The 19,673-nt window shown below is 44.3% G+C and overlaps 2 protein-coding genes across 8 annotated transcripts in view; one reads left to right on the plus strand and one right to left on the minus strand.

Moving 5' to 3' along the window:
• Window positions 1-13,430, plus strand: part of SAMHD1 (SAM and HD domain containing deoxynucleoside triphosphate triphosphohydrolase 1) — a 110,204-nt gene extending 96,774 nt beyond the window's left edge. For all 7 annotated transcript variants that reach the window (XM_085890137.1, XM_085890136.1, XM_085890139.1 and 4 more), the window contains 3 exons: window positions 4,433-4,537; window positions 4,826-4,963; window positions 12,721-13,430. In XM_085890137.1, the coding sequence (XP_085746263.1) occupies window positions 4,433-4,537; window positions 4,826-4,951 (231 nt within the window). In that variant the 3' untranslated portion in view covers window positions 4,952-4,963; window positions 12,721-13,430. The remainder of the gene's footprint in view (window positions 1-4,432; window positions 4,538-4,825; window positions 4,964-12,720) is intronic.
• Window positions 13,431-15,963: 2,533 nt separating this feature from the next.
• The window catches only part of LOC147024023 (rho family-interacting cell polarization regulator 2-like), a 35,664-nt gene continuing 31,954 nt past the window's right edge, over window positions 15,964-19,673 (minus strand). Inside the window, exons 15-17 of the mRNA XM_085890132.1 lie at window positions 18,822-18,949; window positions 18,181-18,337; window positions 15,964-17,723 (exon numbers count right to left, since the gene is read on the minus strand). Coding sequence (XP_085746258.1) covers window positions 17,577-17,723; window positions 18,181-18,337; window positions 18,822-18,949 — 432 coding nt within the window. The 3' untranslated portion in view covers window positions 15,964-17,576. The remainder of the gene's footprint in view (window positions 17,724-18,180; window positions 18,338-18,821; window positions 18,950-19,673) is intronic.

Consider the following 19,673-nt stretch of genomic DNA (forward strand, 5'->3'; position numbering starts at 1 on the left):
GCTGTGAAGTGTGGTGGTACCGCCTCTGACTTATTTCCAGTTGTTACTGGAGTTCGTCAGGGATGTGTACTTGCCCCCACACTTTTCAACACTTGTATGGACTGGATTTTTTGGGAGGATGTCGGAGAGATCAAGTTGCGGTGCATCGTTTGGCAATGTCAAGATCTCGGACCTTGATTTTGCAGATGATGCAGTCATCTTTGCGGAGACTTTAGACATCCTCTTGGGGGCCCTCGAGGTGCTGAATGAGGAGTCGGAGCCGTTGGGATTACGGATTTCTTGGGTCAAAACAAAGATCCAGGCTTTCGGTGACATCTTGGATGCTGCTGTCCTGTCTGTGTCTGTTTGTGGTGAGGATGTTGAGGTCGTGGATAGATTCACTTACCTTGGCAGTGATATTCATGTCTCCGCAGGTTGTGAGCCGGAGGTCAATGAGCGTCTGGGTCGGGCCTGGGAGTCATGGATTCACTGGATCATGGGGTGTGGCGCTGCCGGTACCTGTGCGGGAGGACGAAAGTCCGAGTCTTCAGGTCCTTGGTACTTCCAGTCTTGCTCTATGGGTGCGAGACTTGGACTTTGACCAAGGATCTGAGACGGAGACTTAATTCCTTTGGTACCAGGTCTCTTCGTAGAATCCTTGGCTATCGCTGGTCGGATTTTGTGTCCAACGAGCGGTTGCTGAGAGAGACTCGGATGAGATTTGTTACCTGCATAGTCCGTGAGCGTCAGCTGCGGCTGTATGGACATGTGGCTCGTTTTCCTGACGCTGATCCTGCTCACCAGATTCTCTCAGCGAGGGAGTCTCATGAGTGGAGGAGGCCAGTGGGCCGACCACGTGCCTCATGGTTGCAGCAGGTTGACCATCATCTCAAGGAGATGGGGATGGGCCTGGCATCTGCCTGGGGGATGGCCAGACGGAGGCCCCTGGAGTACCGGCGGAAAGTGGACGCAGCGACGCGCTGTTCTGGCACATGCTCCCATACCTGACCTGATGTTTAAGTTCTAAAAGCTCGGTACAATTTTTGAAGTACATCTTCAAGCAATTATCTCAAAGATGACAAAAGAGCTTCCAAAACCCTATTAACGTATCCGAAAAACCATTTTCGACTTCTAACCACAATAAAAATTATACAGTGGGGAGAACAAGTATTTGATACACTGCCGATTTTGCAGGTTTTCCCACTTACAAATCACGTAGAGGTCTGTAATTTTTATCATGAGTACACTTCAACTGTGAAAGACGGAATCTAAAACAAAAATCCTGAAAATCACATTGTATGAGTTTTAAATAATTAATTTGCATTTTATTGCATGAAATAAGTATTTGATCACCGACCAACCAGTAAGAATTCTGGCTCTCACAGACCTGTTAGTTTTGTCTTTAAGAAGCCCTCCCATTCTCCACTCATTACCTGTATTAACTGCACCTGTTTGAACTCATTATCTGCATAAAAGACAGCTGTCCACACTCAATCAATCAGACTCCAACCTCTCCACAATGGGCAAGACCAGAGAGCTGTCTAAGGACATCAGGGACAAAATTGTAGACTTGCACAAGGCTGGGATGGGCTACAGGACAATGGGCAAGCAGCTTGGTGAGAAGGCAACAACTGTTGGCACAATTATTAGAAAATGGAAGAAGTTCAAGATAACAGTCAATCTCCCTCGATCTGGAGCTCCATGCAAGATCTCACCTCGTGGAGCCTCAATGATCATGAGAAAGGTGAGGGATCAGCCCAGAACTACACGGCAGGACCTGGTCAATGACCTGAAGAGAGCTGGGACCACAGTATCAAAGAAAAGCATAAGTAACACACTACGCCGTCATGGATTAAAATCCTGCAGCGCACGCAAGGTCCCTCTGCTCAAGCCAGCGCATGTCCAGGCCCGTCTGAAGTTTGCCAATGACCATCTGGATGATCCAGAGGAGGAATGGGAGAAGGTCATGTGGTCTGATGAGACCGAAATAGAGGTTTTTGGTTTAAACTCCACTCGCCGTGTTTGGAGGAAGAAGAAGGATGAGTACAACCCCAAGAACACCATCACAACCATGAAACATGGAGGTGGAAACATCATTCTTTGTAGGATGCTTTTCTGCACAGGGGACAGGACGACTGCACCGTATTGAGGGGAGGATGGATGGGGCCATTTATTGCGAGATCTTGGCCAACAACCTCCTTCGCTCAACAAGAGCATTGAAGATGGGGCGTGGCTGTGTCTTCCAGCATGACAACGACCCGAAACACACAGCCAGGGCAACTAAGGAGTGGCTTCGTAAGAAACATCTCAAGGTCCTGCAGTGGCCTAGCCAGTCTCCAGACCTGAACCCAATAGAAAATCTTTGGAGGGAGCTGAAAGTCTGTGTTGCCCAGCGACAGCCCCGAAACCCGAAGGATCTGGAGATGATCTGTATGGAGGAGTGGGCCAAAATCCCTGCTGCAGTCTGTGCAAACCTGGTTAAGAACTACAGGAAACATCTGATCTCTGTAATTGCAAACAAATGTTTCTGTACCAAATATTAAGTTCTGTTTTTCTGATGTATCGATACTTATTTCATGCAATAAAATGCAAATTAATTATTTCAAAATCATACAATGTGATTTTCAGGATTTTTGTTTTAGATTCCGTCTTTCACAGTTGAAGTGTACCTATGATAAAAATTACAGACCTCTACGTGCTTTGTAAGTGGGAAAACCTGCAAAATCGGCAGTGTATCAAATACTTGTACTCCCCACTGTATATAAAGATTGGAATTTTTTTTCACATGCAAAGTACGATCATGGAAGAGCAAAGACACAGCAGGGACAACCACAACTTACTGATAGTGGGGCAGCAGGTAGACACAACAAGCAAGGGATTGAACGACCGACAAAAGAGTGTGGGTGGGGGGAGGAAACGTAATAACCTGCAATGAAGAGTGTTTGGTTAGGTATGGTTAGTAGGGGTAGAAAGGAGATTGAGGATGACACGAGATCTATGTGCACGCCTTGCATGAGTGCAGGCAGTGGTGAGAGGGTGCAGCAATAGAGATAGTTTTTGTGGGTAATGAGACAATAAAATATGTAGATTCTTCATTCTGCAGAAAGGATTGTCGACACTGAATTCTGTGCAATTTTGAAGGCGCGGGAGTTTGGGACATTGAAGGAAGAGTAAACGATATTGTATCGGGTCACGGCAGGAAGTAGTTGGTTGTGGTACACCGAGGTGCCAATGATGTAGGGAAAGTTTATTCTGAGGTTTTGAAAAATAGATACAGGATATTGGGTAAGTGGCTGAAAGCAAAGGGTTGTGAGGTCATGTTTTCTGGGATCCTCCCAAGATTAGGAAACAATATAGAAATTATGAGCAGAGCAATAGGCTTCAGCCAAAGGCTGGAAGAATGGTGTAGGGAGGAAGGTTTTACATTTAAGAATCAGTGGGAATCATTTATGGGACAAAGGGAGTGTTTCTGGAATGATGGCCCTGTGTTAAATAGAAAGGGGCAGCAAGGTTTGCAGTGGGAATTGAGGAAGGAATTCAGGCTTTTGTCAGTCAGCGGTGGGTGGAGAAGGTATTAAGGAAGGATGATGTAATTATGATGACAAAGGCCAGGCAAGGAAATATAATTTCAGAAAGGGAAAAGTTAAATATATTATATACCAATGTCAGAAGTTTAAACAATAAGATGGAAGAGCTTGTAGCCAAAGTAGATCGCGAAGAGTACGATAAAGTTGCAGTGAGTGAGACATGGTTTCAAGAGGAGAGTAACTGGAGGACAGGATTAGAAGGCTACAAGGTCGGTGTGATAGGAAGGAGAGAATAGGAGGAGGAGTTGCAATCTGGGTAAAGCACAGCATTGCATCAAGAGAAAGGGGTGATGTTAATGTGGAGGATTCTGTATGGGTTGAGATTATAGATTGTAAAAACAGTAAGATACTAGAAGGATGCTTTTATAAGGCTCTGCGTGTGAAGGAAGAGGAGGAGGAAGGAGGAGTACATGAAGAATTCAAAAGGGCATGTGGTAAGAGAAGAGTATTGATTATGGGGGATTTTAACTTGCCAGGGGATAGATTGGGTCCAGGAACAAGGAAAGGGCAGAGCGGATGAGGATTTTCTAGTTTTAGTCCAGGATTGCTATTTAACCCAATTTGAGATAGCCTGCTCACAGACAGACAAACAAAGAGGGGTGAAAACATGACCTCCACCTACCTTTGATGATGGAGGTGGTAATGGGGGTTGGTATGGAGAGGTATATGCAACCAAAGGCATTCCAGAGGGTTGTTCTTAGACAAACAATTTTTTTTAAACTTTGACTTGCCACGTGGTTAAAACTTATCAAGTTGATAAATTGATACAAAACATCTCATTCAATGTTTTTGATATTTTTTATCAAATGTACAGGGATCCATATCATAAAGGCAATACATTGTTTCATATTTGTGTTTTGTCAAAGGTCGTGAGTTTTGATTACGGAATGAGGGAGAATGACCCTGTGAACAACATACACTTCTACTCCAAGCATGACGTGAACAAATCGTTCTCTATCACAAAGGACAAGGTTCTTGTTGAAGTTGTTTCTTTGAGTGGTTTCTGTGATTATAACATGATGCTACAACCATGATTCTCGAGTTTACATGTTCTTGAGTGGGTCATGTGATTATAACATGTCATAATGTTCATGTTTACATGTTCTTGAGCGGGTCATGTGATAACATGTCATGATGTTTGAGTTTACATGTTCTTGAACGGGTCATGTGATTATAACATGTTCTTGAGTGGACCTTTGCAGCACTTGACTCTATTTATTCATCGTTGCCTTGACCTTCACTTGCTGTGTGTGGACCAGGTGTCACTCCTCCTACCGGAAACCTTTGAACAAAAACTTGTCCGTGTTTACTGCAAGCTCGAAGATGATGACATCCAGATGACCATTACCGAAAGGTTTCGGCAATGGTGTGAAGAACGGCGCTGAAACATGCCTTAGGTATTTACCACTGTTAGCTTTTTTCGCTATATTTAACGATGATACCATTTATGACACTGTCAGCCTAGCATTAGATAAGTGTGGAGTACAGATATCACCATCTTTCAAAAGGAACATCTTCTCTGGAAATCACCATGATGAATGTTCCACTATGAGCCCTTACCCAAATACTTGAAGTAAATGTTGGGCCAAAATGAGAGCCATTATCTTCCTCACGACTTTTCTCAATTTTGACTTGTGCTGATTGTATTGCTACAATGGTCTCGGACTCCGTGCCAGTCAGGATTTATTAATATCATGTCACTTTGACTCTACAGCTCCATTCACTCGCCTCTGCCTTCATAAAGCTCAAATCCAAAGTAGGGTCGAGGGGAATAAGTGCTTGTCTTCATTCCCATGCCGTGACCTCCAGTTCATACATTGCTGCACTGATTGTGGAGGATTGGAGCAGTCCCACGTTGCACGACATTCCGTGCCCTCTGTGCAGCAGTCCCATGTTGCACGACATTCCGTGCCCTCTGTGCTTCCTTGTTTTGGTCTTCGTGGTTCAATTGTGGGTGTGCGTCCTGTAAGGCTTCAAAGTGCACGGAGTACCTCGTTTTAAAATTGTGATTTAACCCTCTTTTAAAAATCTTTAAAATGGGAGATATATTGGTATAAGTTTTTGCATCAAGAGTAGTTGGTTGTGGTACTCTACAACTGCACTTCTACTCCAAGTATTACCTCTCCAAGAGTTACTAATATCAGGTACTAGATAAAAAAAACACCTGATCATGGTCTCGAAGGCACATCACAAACTAACTTCAGGTATATTTACCTAAACTACCACCAGCCATCCCTCCCATCCTAGATTGATTACGACTGTAATGTAAACTACCACGTCACACCTTATTAATTAAATCGATCAGCTTATTATTTGTCCATGCAATGACCCCAAACCATTTACTTAATTTCACTAGAGGTGGGGGGAAGAGAAGGATGAGACGTGAACAGGGACATCACTTGGGTGTTTTTAGGTCATCTCTAATGAGATGACCTAATAAAACCAGTCTCGATGTACGTACGTACGTCCCCATTTTTTCTTCCCATTTTCTTGATATTTGGTATGTGGGTAGATGTCGATGAGGGATGCACGAAGGTATGACCTTTGACCCGATTGAAGGTCAACGTCAAGGTCACTCCAAAGTTGCGAAATCGTCCATTTTCAAAATCTATCTCCTCCGCCTTTTATGATCCGATCTTCGAAATTCCTTCGGATTCTGATAATATGGAACAATATCTAAATTTAATCGGGCCGGTTTTTTGAAAGTCGTCCTGGTTATCGAGTCACGTGTCTTCAAAGTTGGAAAAATCGCCGATGTGATACGGTCAAAAAAATTTTGCCTGATCTTGATGAAACTTGGTATGTAGGTAGGGGTCTATGAGTGATGCACGACGGTATGACTTTAGACACGATTGAAGATCAATGTTAAGGTCAAGGTCACTCCAAAGTTGAAAAATCAGCTAATTTCAACATTATCTTTGCCATTTATTATTATCCGATCTCGGCGGAATTTCCAACGGATTATGACAGTAGGGTACAAACAATATCTGAACGTGGTCAGGTTGTATTTTTCGAATATGTAATTTGATTTCTGAGGTTTTCTATCCTTTTTACTCCTGGGCTTTCGTCTGTATGTTGAACCAAAAGACAAGACGACATCGAAGCCATTCTAAGCCGATCAGAGATCCACATCAACAGAGCTTTAGACCGGGAGTCCGGGGCCCTGAGCTCAAACGAACGAGGTACTAATATCTGAGCACGGGCGGCATGAATGGAGTATCAAAAGACATATAGAAAGTTATTTCTGCCGGGTACCACCCTCTGCGTAAGGACCCTGGTGACCCTCCAAAGGGGTTCTTAAAATTGGCTAGATCAAACATTGCAAGTACCAGTTGGTATTTCCATATGATGCATATGACCAACCTTACAACAAAACCACATGTGACAGACATGCCTACTACTGCAAAAAGCCCCAAGAAGGGCCCCCCAAAAAGGGGCTAGCTCAAACATTGGAGGTACTAGATAAAATCAGTTTTAAAGTCATATATACATCCCACAGTGTAAAATGTCCATTACGAGACAAATTGTCTGCTGCATTGGCCCTACCAGAAACCCCAAAAGTAAGCCCTTGGGATCCTTGATACAACTGGTCTAGCTCAAACATTGGAGGTACTAGATAAAACCAGGTTTAAATTCATATATACATCCCACAGAGTGTAAAATGTCCATTACCAGACAAATTGTCTGCTGCATTGGCCCTGCCAGAACCTCCAAAAGTGAGCTCTAAAAAGGGCAAAACATTACAGTAGATCAAAAATACACAATTTGCATAATTCTGCACATTATGCCGGCACAACATTACCATAGGAAACATTTATGTTTAGCAATTTAACAAAAGAACTACAAAATACTGATAAGCCGACTGGTATCACACTATGAACCAATAAACTCAGAAAAACTACAGGCTCATATTGCACTGAAACACTCGGAAATATACGAAGATATAAATAGTTCTAATGTTTCCTAACTTCTCCTGACGTCTCCGAACTCGGCAATCTTTAGAAGTAATGACAGTTCTAATGTTCCCTCACCTCTCCTAATATGACATCTCCGAACTCGGAAAAGAATGTTCGGAGAAGTTAGGAAACATTAGAACTATTTATGTCTTCGTATATTTCCGAGTGTTTCAGTGCAATATGAGCCTGTAGTTTTTCTGAGTTTACTGGTTCATAGTGTGATGCCAGTCGGCTTATTGGCATTTTGTAGTACTTTTGTTAAATTGTTAAACATAAATGTTTCCTATGGTAATGTTGTGCCGGCATAATGTGCAGAATTATGCAAATTGTGTATTTTTGGTCTAGTGTAATGTTTTGCCCTTTTTAGAGCTCACTTTTGGACGTTCTGGTAGGGCCAATGCAGCAGACAATTTGTCTGGTAATGGACATTTTGCACTCTGTGGGATGTATATATGAATTTAAACCTGGTTTTATCTAGTACCTCCAATGTTTGAGCTAGACCAGTTGAATCAAGGGTCTCAAGGGCTTACTTTTGGGGGTTCTGGTAGGGCCAATGCAGCAGACAATTTGTCTGGTAATGGACATTTTACACTCTGTGGGATGTATATATGAATTTAAACCTGGTTTTATCTGGTACCTCCAATGTTTGAGCTTGCCCCTTTTTTGGGGGCCCTTGTTGGGGCTTCTGGGGGGCCTTTTGCAGTAGTAGGCATGTCTGTCACATGTGGTTTTGTTGTAAGGTTGGTCATATGCATCATATGGAAGTGATACCAACTGGTACTTCCAATGTTTGATCGAGCCAATTTTAAGGACCCCTTTGGAGGGTCACCAGGGTCCTTACGCAGAAGGTGGTACCTGGCAGAAATAACTTTCTATATGTCTTTTGATACTCCGTTCATGCCCCTGTGCTCAGATATTAGTACCTCGTTAGTTTGATCTCAGGGCCCTGGGCTCCCGGTCTACTTCAGAGATGACCGTCACCCCCAACCGGGGGTAATTGCGTGTCGAGTATCGACTAAGCACTGGGATGAGGGGCAAAATTTTGGTGTCCTGTCTGTCTACCCTACGTCACAGTCTCCTTTTCATTGTCCGTCTACCCTACGTCACACTGTTACGTCGCATCTATGTTCGACTCACTCACATGCCACTCACTCTCTGATCTTAATGAATCCCACCACACTATTTTGTCAAAACCTTGTCTAAGATACGGATTCCTGTTTTCGCATCTATGTTCCATCATAAGTTATTGAAATCGATAAGTGGGTGTAATATTGGTTACTTGAGAGTCATACTAAACCCCTCGTGAAACCGCACACCGTCTACACTGTCGAATTGTCGTCTCTGAAATGAGTGTTGTAAGATTCAAAACGTCCGTCTTGGAGGTAAACGACAAACTCTCTCGTCATTTCGGGATCTAACACACGCTACATGCAGGTCTGAAGTCTCATCATTTTCAGTGGGTTTTTTTTTTACACCTTGTAGGTTTTTTTCTTTAATTTTTCTTTCAAGTTCCGATTTCATGAGTGACTATTATTTATACTATGTTACTTTTTTCAGTTCAACAAGTGGAAATGTCTCAAGTGAGCTTTGTATGTTCAAGTATCGTCGTTTACAGTTCAAATTTCTGTCTGAGAAACAACAGAAAACTCTCACATGCATATAATTCGTTCCAATTCCCATTGAATCGAGCATCATCATGAGAAATCATCTGGGAATGAAGGAAAAATAATTACACAATGGCTCGACATGCAATGCATGGACTTCCACTTGTTTTTATTATTATTATTATTATTATAATCATTATTATTATTAACACCAGCATATAAGACCCATCACTTCACTGACGGGAATACCAATCTTTGCTGCAATGACTAATCTACATGCCAAGAAGAAAAAAGGATTCCTGGGAGATCTTGCCCTCCGTGCGGGAATAGCAAACATCACAAGTTGCCATTTGCAGTTTCACTGCGTGCACACACACACACATGCACACATGTACGCACGCACGCATGCAGACACTCTCTCTCCTTCCGTCCTTGTTTTTTTTTTTTTTGGCATCACAAACATTCTCTGAGAGTTCCCTGAATCTACCATCGTTGGATTCATTGAAATCTGTTCGCCTATTCTCAAGTTGTAATGCGACAGACACAAACAAACAATAATAATCATAATAATAATGAATGATTAAAAAAAATTCACGATCAACATTGTTGTCGGATGCAGAATGAACAAACACGAAAAGCACATTCACCTTTTGACGAGACCCTCTATCTTGCACGCATCACAATCATGATGTAGGTATACAATGAAGCTGCCTACTATTCCTGCAAAACATCGCTGCTGGTTTTTTTTATCCCCCGCCGCGTGGCGGAAGGGGGATATTGTTGTCACCCGGGTCGTCCGTCCGTCCGGCTGGCTGGGCGTCAACATTTATAGCTGTGAGTGTGATAACTCATAAACTGTTCGCCATATCATTTTGAAATTTGGGTCACACATGTACCACCTGAAAAGGAAGTACCCTATTGATTTTGGGCGTGGCCGGATCCAAGATGGCCGACTGGGTGGCCATCTTGAAAAAAATGTTTTTTGTAATAAATGGAAAAACGCTTATCTGATTTCAATTATTTTCAATGGTGGGGGATTCCCCATCTCTGATGGGTATATTTTTAAATCTTTGTAGACGTAGTCTAGGCTCGTGGAAGAGCTGATACACTGAACATGGCGCAATGCAAAATGAACAGTTGAGAGAGAGGGAAAACATCAACAGCAGAGTGGAAGGCCAAGATGGGGGGGGGGGGTCTTGTACAAGCAAAGGCTGTGGGGAGGAATTGGGGTGGGTGGGGGGAGGGGAGACAGAGCACGGAAAGGGCAGAGGGTGGGTGCAAGACAAGAAAGGACGCGGTAGAAGACAGAGACCAATGATCTGTCTGCATTGGCGTAGTGATAAGCCGATGGACTCACCTTCACGCAGGAGATTCCAGTAATCTTGAAGGCCTTGGTTTCCACAGCATCAAGCTGAGCAAGGTGTGAGGCAGGGGAGCCAGCTCAGAGGGCAGAGCAGCTCCGGGTGAAGGCCCTGTGGATGGATGGGAGTTGAGGTATGTCAAGGAAGGACTTTGCATGACAGAGGATGCCCAGTAGGTGGCTGGCTTTGGCAGCCAACTTTGAAATGTGGTTTTCCCAAGAAAGATCATGGCTGATAGAGAGACCCAGGAGTTTGAATGATTGAACTTCCTCAAGAATATTGTTAAGAAAGTAGATGGTGGGGGGGAGGAGAGGGTGTTGCGTTTACCAGATAGTCCTTTCGGAGAGGGATGGTGTGGGGGAGGGGGGGAGAGGGTGTTGGGTTTACCAGATAGTCCTTTCGGAGAGGGATGGTGAGAGCGTGAGATTTGTCAGGATTGAAAGACCTATTCCTAGTGTTTGACATGCTTGTGAGTTTTTTTTTTCCATGGTCTGCGAAGAGAGAAGAGGCTGCATCCTTTGGGTGCCAGGGATGAGGGATGTCACGGCAGAGGGTGGAGTCTTCAGCAAATGGATAAAGGGGATTTTCCAGAGAGTCGGAGAGATCATTAATGAAGATCAGGATTTGGACTGGGCCCAGAACACTCCCTTGTGGCACTCCAGCCTTGACAGGGAGAGGATATGAAAAGACTCCGATGAGATCCACATGTTGGCTACGGGACTCGAGGAAGTCAGTAAGCCACATATGGAGTTGGCCTTGGACGTCATAGGCAGAGAGTTGGAGAGTCGGGCAGAATGCCAGACTGTATCAAAAACACGTGATTGTCCAGAGAGACGACCTTGAATTCATGTGTGTTCCCCCCTCTTTCTGATGTTCCTTTTGTTTTGTTGTGTCCTGATCCATTCCATCTTCAACATCCTCCACGAGCCTCAATTTCATACACAACTAAAAAGAAGAAAATGTTGAAGCAAAATAATTATTTATTGAGCCTGCTATCTCCCTTTCGTCACGAATCAATCTCTCTGCTGTTTCTCTAGGGGGGGGGTACTCTTGTAGTTTTGGTTGATGAGAACATCACCCTGTTTAAATTGACAGGTGATTGGCTGCACAGTGTCATGATGATGACCCGTTTTGATGCAATCACCCCACCCCCAACCCGTTTTGTCGCAAACCCCACTCCCCGGACCCATTTTGATGCAAACCCCCCCCTTGAACCCGTTTTAACGCACCCCCCCCCACGAACCCGTTTTGATGCAACCCCCCCCCCCGAACCTGTTTTGACGCAAACGACCCCCAAACCCGTATTGACCAACAATACCCCCCGAACCTGTTTTGAAATAACCGCCCCCTCCCCCAAACCCACTTTGATGCAACGCCTCCCCCCAGAATCCATCATGACGCACCCTCCCGAACCTATTTTGACGCAATCCCCCCCCTGCCGAGCCTGCTTTGGCGCAACCTCCCCCGCGAACCCGTTTTGATGCAACTCCCCTGAACCCGTTTTGACGCAACCCCCCACAACCCTTCCCCTGAACCCGTTTTGATGCAAACCCCTCCCCCAAACCTGTTTTGACGCAAACACCCCCAACCAGTATTGACCAACAATACCCCCGAACCTTTTTGACGCACCCCCCCCACACTCACACACACACACACGCACACACACACACACACACACACACACACACACACACACACACACACACACACACACACACACACACACACACACCCTCCCCCCTCCCGAACCCGTTTTGACGCTGATGGGACATTAATACTAAGGTGCTATTTGTGATGTACATGCCGGGTGTTGGCTTAATGGTTAGGGTGGTGGGCTTAGGATCCGAGTATCCTGAGTTCAAATCCCACTCGGCTGTTGAATTAATACCAGGTGGGGTTGACTCTGCCTGTCATCCTTCCGAGGTCGGCAAAATGAGTGCCAGCATGCTGGTATCCTGTGTCGGAGTGGCGACCCATCCAGGATTGTACCCAATAGCCAAGGAGACTGCTTCGGCAGCACCAACGCTCTGCACAGAGTATGGTCCCAGTGGATGGATGTGATGTACCCCCAGGTTTATTTACGAGTATAGAGATCACTTGGGTTTGAAGCAGAATTATGTCATAGATCTGTGCAGTGATCACACACCTTACAAATTTGGACTCGTTTTCACCATGGGGTATATTAGGTACCTTTGAGCGAATGTACGATTTTTATTCATTTATTCTTTTGCAGGTCACCGAGGAGGATTTCCCTGGCAGAGAAGCGAAAGTAAAGCGAGCAAGTCGACTTTGCTACATCCGATTGAAATGCTCTACGGCAGAGACGTGACTCGGCACATGGAGCAGAGTGAGGGGTACGATTCATCGAAAGTTATTCTCATTTTTTGCTGTGGGGTGAGCGTGGAGAGGTGAAGGGTCTGGTTTGGCAGAAGTCCTCGATGTCTGCCACCGGATCCTTCATCGTGTTTGTTTTGCATTTGAGCTTACATTAGTCCCAATTAATTGTGCTTTTACTGGCGATGCGTGTGACTTCGATAACCAACAACATATTGGTTTGAGAGCTCAACCTTCGGGCTTGAGGATTATTGGCCTTTTAATGATTTGTACAAGTTGTTTTTATACTCTGGTGGTTGTTATTATTATTCACAATCATTTTACATTTGGAAAAACAGAAAATGAAAAGATGCTGACTCGATCAATGGCCTTTCGATTTTGTCCCTTAAAGTTTATTTTATGCAAAAATTGGTGACTGTTGCTTGGAGACCATGTTGCCATGCGCTTTCGTGTTCCCTTTGTTGCTTTGTGTCGACCCTGTTTCAGATTATTTGGTGCTTCACATCGAGCCTGTCTGCTCATGGGAAGAGATTGTAAATTTTAAGTGATTCAATAGTTCATTTCAATTGATAATTCTTGTAAGTTTTACATAAAGATTTTATTCGCTCACCTCTTTTGAAGTCTTATTTGCCATCTTTGATGCCAATGGTCATGCCCACCAACTCAACACCTGTGCTCAATTTAAAATGTAGGAAAGATCTGGTGGGGTTTTTACCTCTCCTACCTACCAGTGTCAGCATCATATGGGGGACGTAATTGAAGATGATCCAAACGGCAATTTGTGGAGCTGTTTTGCACACTCCAACTTTCACCTGTAGTGGGGCAACTTAGCAAAATATAGCATAACAATTGTGCATTTTGTGAGGAAAGCACCAAATTTGGCACACCAGTAGCGTATCATATTATGAACAGATTTGGATATTGGGCCATCTCAAATTCAGCCGCTGATGGCTGTGGCAGCCATTTTCCACTGCCATCAAAAATTTTGAGGTGGCCCAATATCCAAATCTGTTCATAATATGATAGGCTACTGGTGTGCCAAATTTGGTGCTTTCCTCACAAAATGCACAATTGTTATGCTATATTTTGCTAAGTTGCCCCACTACTGCTGTGGCCCATTGAACATTGTTACGTGTCCATCCACCTCAAGGCACCGCAGCGAGTGCACCGGTAACCCAGAGGGTGTTACGGCAGAAAATAAATAAAGACTGATGTACCTTTTGTGTTGTTTTATGGGTGAAACCTACAAGTGACAAGAGACAGAAGGATAACTTTGTAATGAATATGTATTACTCCCAACTGTCCACCTTAAACACATAATACTAATGAAATGTAACACTTAATGACTTTCCAAAGAATCCTCAAATTAAATAAGTATTACAGTCACAGCCAACATAGCTGCTGTAAGTTAACTCACGACACTCGAAGTGGCAACTTATCTCAAGCATACAGTTTGTAAAATTAATTCCAGCTTAGTTATAAATGGTTGAAGCGTTGGCAGTGAGCCCGTGCGAAAGGATCTCATCCAGAGGATGCACACAGGATGAAGCCGACAGGCCAGTCGCATCTTTAAAGTCCTCAAAAAGTGAAAGCCTTGCATCACCGAAATATGGTTGAAGAACCTGAGTCTACAGGTCAAGTTGTGTGAGAGATGTTGAAGACTGAATCTCCAAGCTGTAAAGGACAATGTGTTATGAAGAGGAGAGTGGAGGAATGGCGAGCGACACATAAATCACCCAAAACAGCACCGGCAAGGTGATGCGGACTTTCATGTTATCTCTGAGACAGCAGCGGTGCAATGTCCGACATGTAGATTCGATGAGTATAGGGAATTCAGCAAATGATACCTCACCGCGTATGATATAGGAAGTGAAGCTGAATCTCCACCAACCAATGTGCAGCAGGGGTGAAGTTGGTCCTTCGTGGTCAGGGAATCGGGGGGGGGGGTGATACTGAACACTCCAGGTTTGCATAGAGAAGATCCCCAATTCCTCCTTTACTGGGTTCGTCTGTTTTCAAATAATTGCACCATATGAGGAGGAGCAGAACAGCTCAGGCGATTGCAGTTTCCTTTCTCCCATTTGTCTCCTCCATGCCTTCTTTTTCCTTCTCTCTTTTCTTGACACAAACTATCGGTGTTTTAGGTATCTTCAGTAAACTGTCGGTGTCCCTTGCATCTCGTGGTGTTGCCGAGGCCACTGCAGCTGCCGTTGGTGTCATTGCAACCTAACAGGACATTCAACAGACAAAACCTCCTCAACAAAGCACAATTAAATGAAAATACTGGTCCGTATTAGAACAACACCCTTTCATGATTGCAGCTTTGATGGCACAACCAGTTGTATTTATAGGGAGGTATCTTCATCACCATCACAAAGATGGCATACCTGCCTCTCAATTGTTTCTTCTGGGTTTGATTCCCGATCCAACTATAACCTGTTTGGTGCCTCACATGCGGTGTGTTGCGTCGAAGTTTGTTGTCCCTTTGAGGGACATTAAGCCAGATGTTCCATGTGCTTGCATTGATTGCTGGTGGATGTTTAGGTTCCTGCTTTGTCTTTCAAAAGGAGAAGGCAATTGTTCGCACCTTGATTAACTTGCTCCTATAACTTACAGGTAGCATTTCACCACGACCACGGTGCACACCAATGAGAGGAACTTGTAATTAACTCGGTCGATTACCCATACCAATGCGATTGCTGATGATTGTAGCATTTTAAAAGTCAAAGTTTATATTTTTCATATTCTTTCATGTCAGGAGCTCGTACATCGAACGCACGAAGGACAAAGATACGAGGAGACATCACTGTAATTTTGCATGAATTTCAAGGACGTTCGTAGAAATATATATGGTACATGGGATTGGAACCTGATGAACCTACATCATGATCTCGGTGTTCAGATGGGAACACTATAACCGGCATTCCAGAGGTCGGTAAGACCTTTGCGTCTGACACCGTGGCCCATTAGCCGTGAGTTGCGAGGTTGATGGATCATTGATTGAGGTCTTCGTCTCCATTACCTTCGATTGAATAAATGATTTTGCTTCCCGAAATGTTTTTATCATTTCACAGAACGGACGAGAAAGGAAAAAACGGTTGGGAGGGAGAGGAAGAAGGAAAATATTCCAAGAACAGTGAAATCATTCATGAGTTTTATTCAACAACTTCATATCTCATTGCCATTACAGTCACACACATATATATATATATATATATATATATATATATATATATATATATATATATATATATATATATATATATAATCATGGACATGGAAATAATACTCAAACATAATTAAGGTGCTGTACCCTCACCCCACCATCCCTCCTTTGTATTCCTCAAGTAATTGTCCTCATCCCATCTCATAACCCTGCATACTTAATATGTAGATGGTGTCTAATCCTTCTTGATTTCGGAAAAAAAATGCCTGATGAAGTACAATTTACCAGAGTCGAGCAATGTACAAATAAATCGTCATAACGTATGATATCAAACTGTGGTGTTCGGACAATTCAAGACGTGCATTCTCAAGGTAATCGTAATACGTGTGGTTACATCAAGTGTGCAATGTCAAGACTTCATGAACATATCACTGGCACACAGTGACCTGCCCACCGTCAAACATGAACACAAAACCTCACTGGCACACACCATAATATCACTATGTGGGACACGGACAGAAGCAGATCTCTTACTTGCAGCTGTTCTCTCGAAGTACTTGATTGTTGGAACCCGAACACTCCCGCAGACATAAAATTCCATTCAAACCCAATGCACTTCTCATGGGAACGCGAGACATTATTTACTGGAATGTGATGGGAATGCTCATTACATTTGCTTCCTGCATGGGATGTAATTGTGACGGTGCTTCGCATGCGAGCGAACAGTACACGACGAGGGCCCGTGCTCACCCAAGCTCCCCGTTGGTGTAAGTACACCGACTATTATCTTTTACTTGATAAGGTGGAGAGACTGGCCGAGTGAGATGGTGAATTATCTCGTGTGTGCAAAAGGAACAAACAATCTCATTCCATTCATTCATTTCCCATTGGAATGTCACTACAAGAGCTCCTTGGACTGTTCATGGCTTAACGCAGTAAAAAAAATCAACTTTTTACATGTCCTACTGAGTGAGATACGAGTGCAGGCAAGACAACCTTGACTCAGCCATACACTGTCATCCCGGTGTTTCACAGGCAAGGCGAGGCATCAACCCCGTCCCTTGGATGGACGTTAAACTGGGTCGTCCTGTCTGCTAGCATTAGTTTGTGGATGTCAAAGATCCCATGGTGTCATTGGCGAAGATAAGGCGAGCTGTTGCCGGCACCCTGGACTAATAATTACAAATTACAACCCCGATTGTGCTGGGAAGGCAATAGCAAACCACCCAGCATTACCCATGATGACAAACTGCTCCATGGAATATGATATGAAGAGTATGGAACATCGGTGATGAGGTTTGCAGGAAAACCGTGCACTCACAAATAAATACCCAACATGCCCATGAAATATGTTGATTAAGGAATCCTGATCCTTGGGAATCAGTCACTTTCCATCCAGTGCAGTCCACTATACAATACTTGAAGGTAATTACATACTTTTTTAACTCGATGCAAATTGTTGGCTCAAGTCAAATTGGGGTTCAACGAGTGATCGCGTGGTCAATGGCCATTACAAAGACAAATACATTTGTGAGAGCCCAGACCGAGTCATATCTGGACATGTATGACGCCTGGACACACATGTTCTGTTAGTGATCATTCAGGTTGAGCCGGCCCATTAGCATCGAAGTGTCTCTACCACTTGGACCTCCACACCAAAACTCGCGCATTTCTCCAAGTGCTTTGGTGTGTTCAGACAGGTGGTGGAGGACGTGTCCATTTTCATTGCTGTCGTCCTGTTGCCCAAGACACAAATGCATGATGGTTAGTGCTGGGTTTCTCTGAAACAGAACAGTGGATTGTTGTGGTACCGTGGTGGCTTATTGGTGAGGACACTGGCCTGGTATACCAGTGGTTGTGGGTTCAAATCCAACTGAAGGCACTGGTGTTAAGGATTTGGATTTCAAGCTTCAGGAATCGACTTGCTATCAAGAGAAACTACAATGCCACTATTGTATTATCGGTAAATACTCAGCTGGCTCGTTAACGACCTTCAGGATGGGGACACCAGCCTGACACCTGCTCTGATGTACACAGAGTGCTCGTCCACTCATGTATATTCCATGCCTAAATGCGATAAATTGTTCAAGCTGTTTGCTCGTCCACAAATATTCCTTGATGGTTTAGAGAGGGATGAGGTGCTATCTCTGTCCCAAATCTTGGGAGAACTGATAAAATGAATGCACAAAATACCTGCAGGAGGTGACGGCAACCAAGCAGCTGATCGACCAGAGCTTGGTCCAGGCTTTCAGAACCTGTTGTCATGGGAACCGGGCTGCCCCTGGAACTCGGGCCTACCCCGGTATCTTCTGTGAGCGCTATGCTGGATGGGCCGGTGGTGGTTCGGTGTCTGCAAGACGGACACAACGGGGTACACACAGATTGTTTTGGTTTGAATCGAGTTAATAGGAGGGCCCATGTGAGCTGCGTGATGATTGTTGTCACTTATTCAACATCGTCAAGGTGATACAAAAACATATTGGTAAGAGGAACAAATGACTGTATTAAGTATTACGTTGGACAACGGGTGAACACCAACATCGATCATGAAAGGCCGGAGATTCCTAAAATGTAAAAAATTGACGCCATGATTTCCGCTTGGCTGTCTTTACCTGTGCTTGTAAACATCTGTTTAAATACAGGTATGAGATGAATAAATGCAGGTGTGATGTAAATTATTCCATTGAGAGGTGAACAAGTCCATCTACAAAGCTATTCAGTCAGTAAGTGAACCTGGCACGAGGGGAAACAAATCCCATTGAGAGGTGAACAGGTGTTGCAGGTAAAAACATAATGGCAAGAAGGGTTAGGATCCAAAAGGAGACGCTGCTCACCGTCCAGTGTCCAAAGCCACATTGAGGTCATCGTCTCCATCATCTGTTGCATTGAGGAAATCGAAACTTCCCAGTGCACTCTCTACGGTCAAGCTCACACTCGAGGCTCGACTGGTTAGGCCTGTGCCCTGGAAAGAGGTTTGTCAAAGAGGAAATGGAATGAGTGATGAGAAGATCAGAAAGATGAGAACATTGTGACAACAAACACGAGGTGTTTCGTTTCTGACAAATAATCTACATGGTATAAAATGAAGGGAAAGTATTGTTGCGGAAATGGCTCTTAGTATGATACTAAATATAGGATTAGCTCAGATCCCCCATTAAATGCATGTTTAGCCAGGCCGTTCGGTAAAATGGACGTTACATGTGTGTCGGGAGGTGTCACAGGCTGTTATTTGTTTGTGCAGTGGTGGTGTGCCGAGGGCTTCTTCTTCTTCTTCCTTCCCCTCTCCGGACGAGGCCCTGCCCAGTCGGCTGAGAGGGAGTGGCCAAAAAGAGGAAGTAAAACTAAGGGGAGGAGTTTTGTCGGCTTCGAAAAGGGGAGGAGCCGGTGGGCAGCAAACAGACCTCTTGGAGTAGTTCAGTTTGGGGGAACAGTCAGCTTTGAGGCCACGAGCACCGAAAAGAGGAAGTAAAACGAGAGAAGTACAAAAACTGCAGTAGGGTTTTCGAGGCGAGCGAACGAAGACCTCTTGGAGTAGTTCAGTTTGGGGGAACAGTTGGTTTCGAGGCCTGCTCGGGCTTCGACGCGAGAAGGAAAGGAAAAGGTGGAAAAGAACTGAGAGGACTTGGCTGCTGTGTGAGTCTGGAGTCGGCTTCGAGAGGAGGTGATCGACAGGTTCAACCTGCGTC

The sequence above is a fragment of the Eptatretus burgeri genome, chromosome 7 (genome assembly GCF_056783735.1).
Source record: "Eptatretus burgeri isolate ZD-2024b chromosome 7, Ebu_testis_v1, whole genome shotgun sequence".
Classification (NCBI taxonomy): Eukaryota; Metazoa; Chordata; class Myxini; order Myxiniformes; family Myxinidae; genus Eptatretus; species Eptatretus burgeri.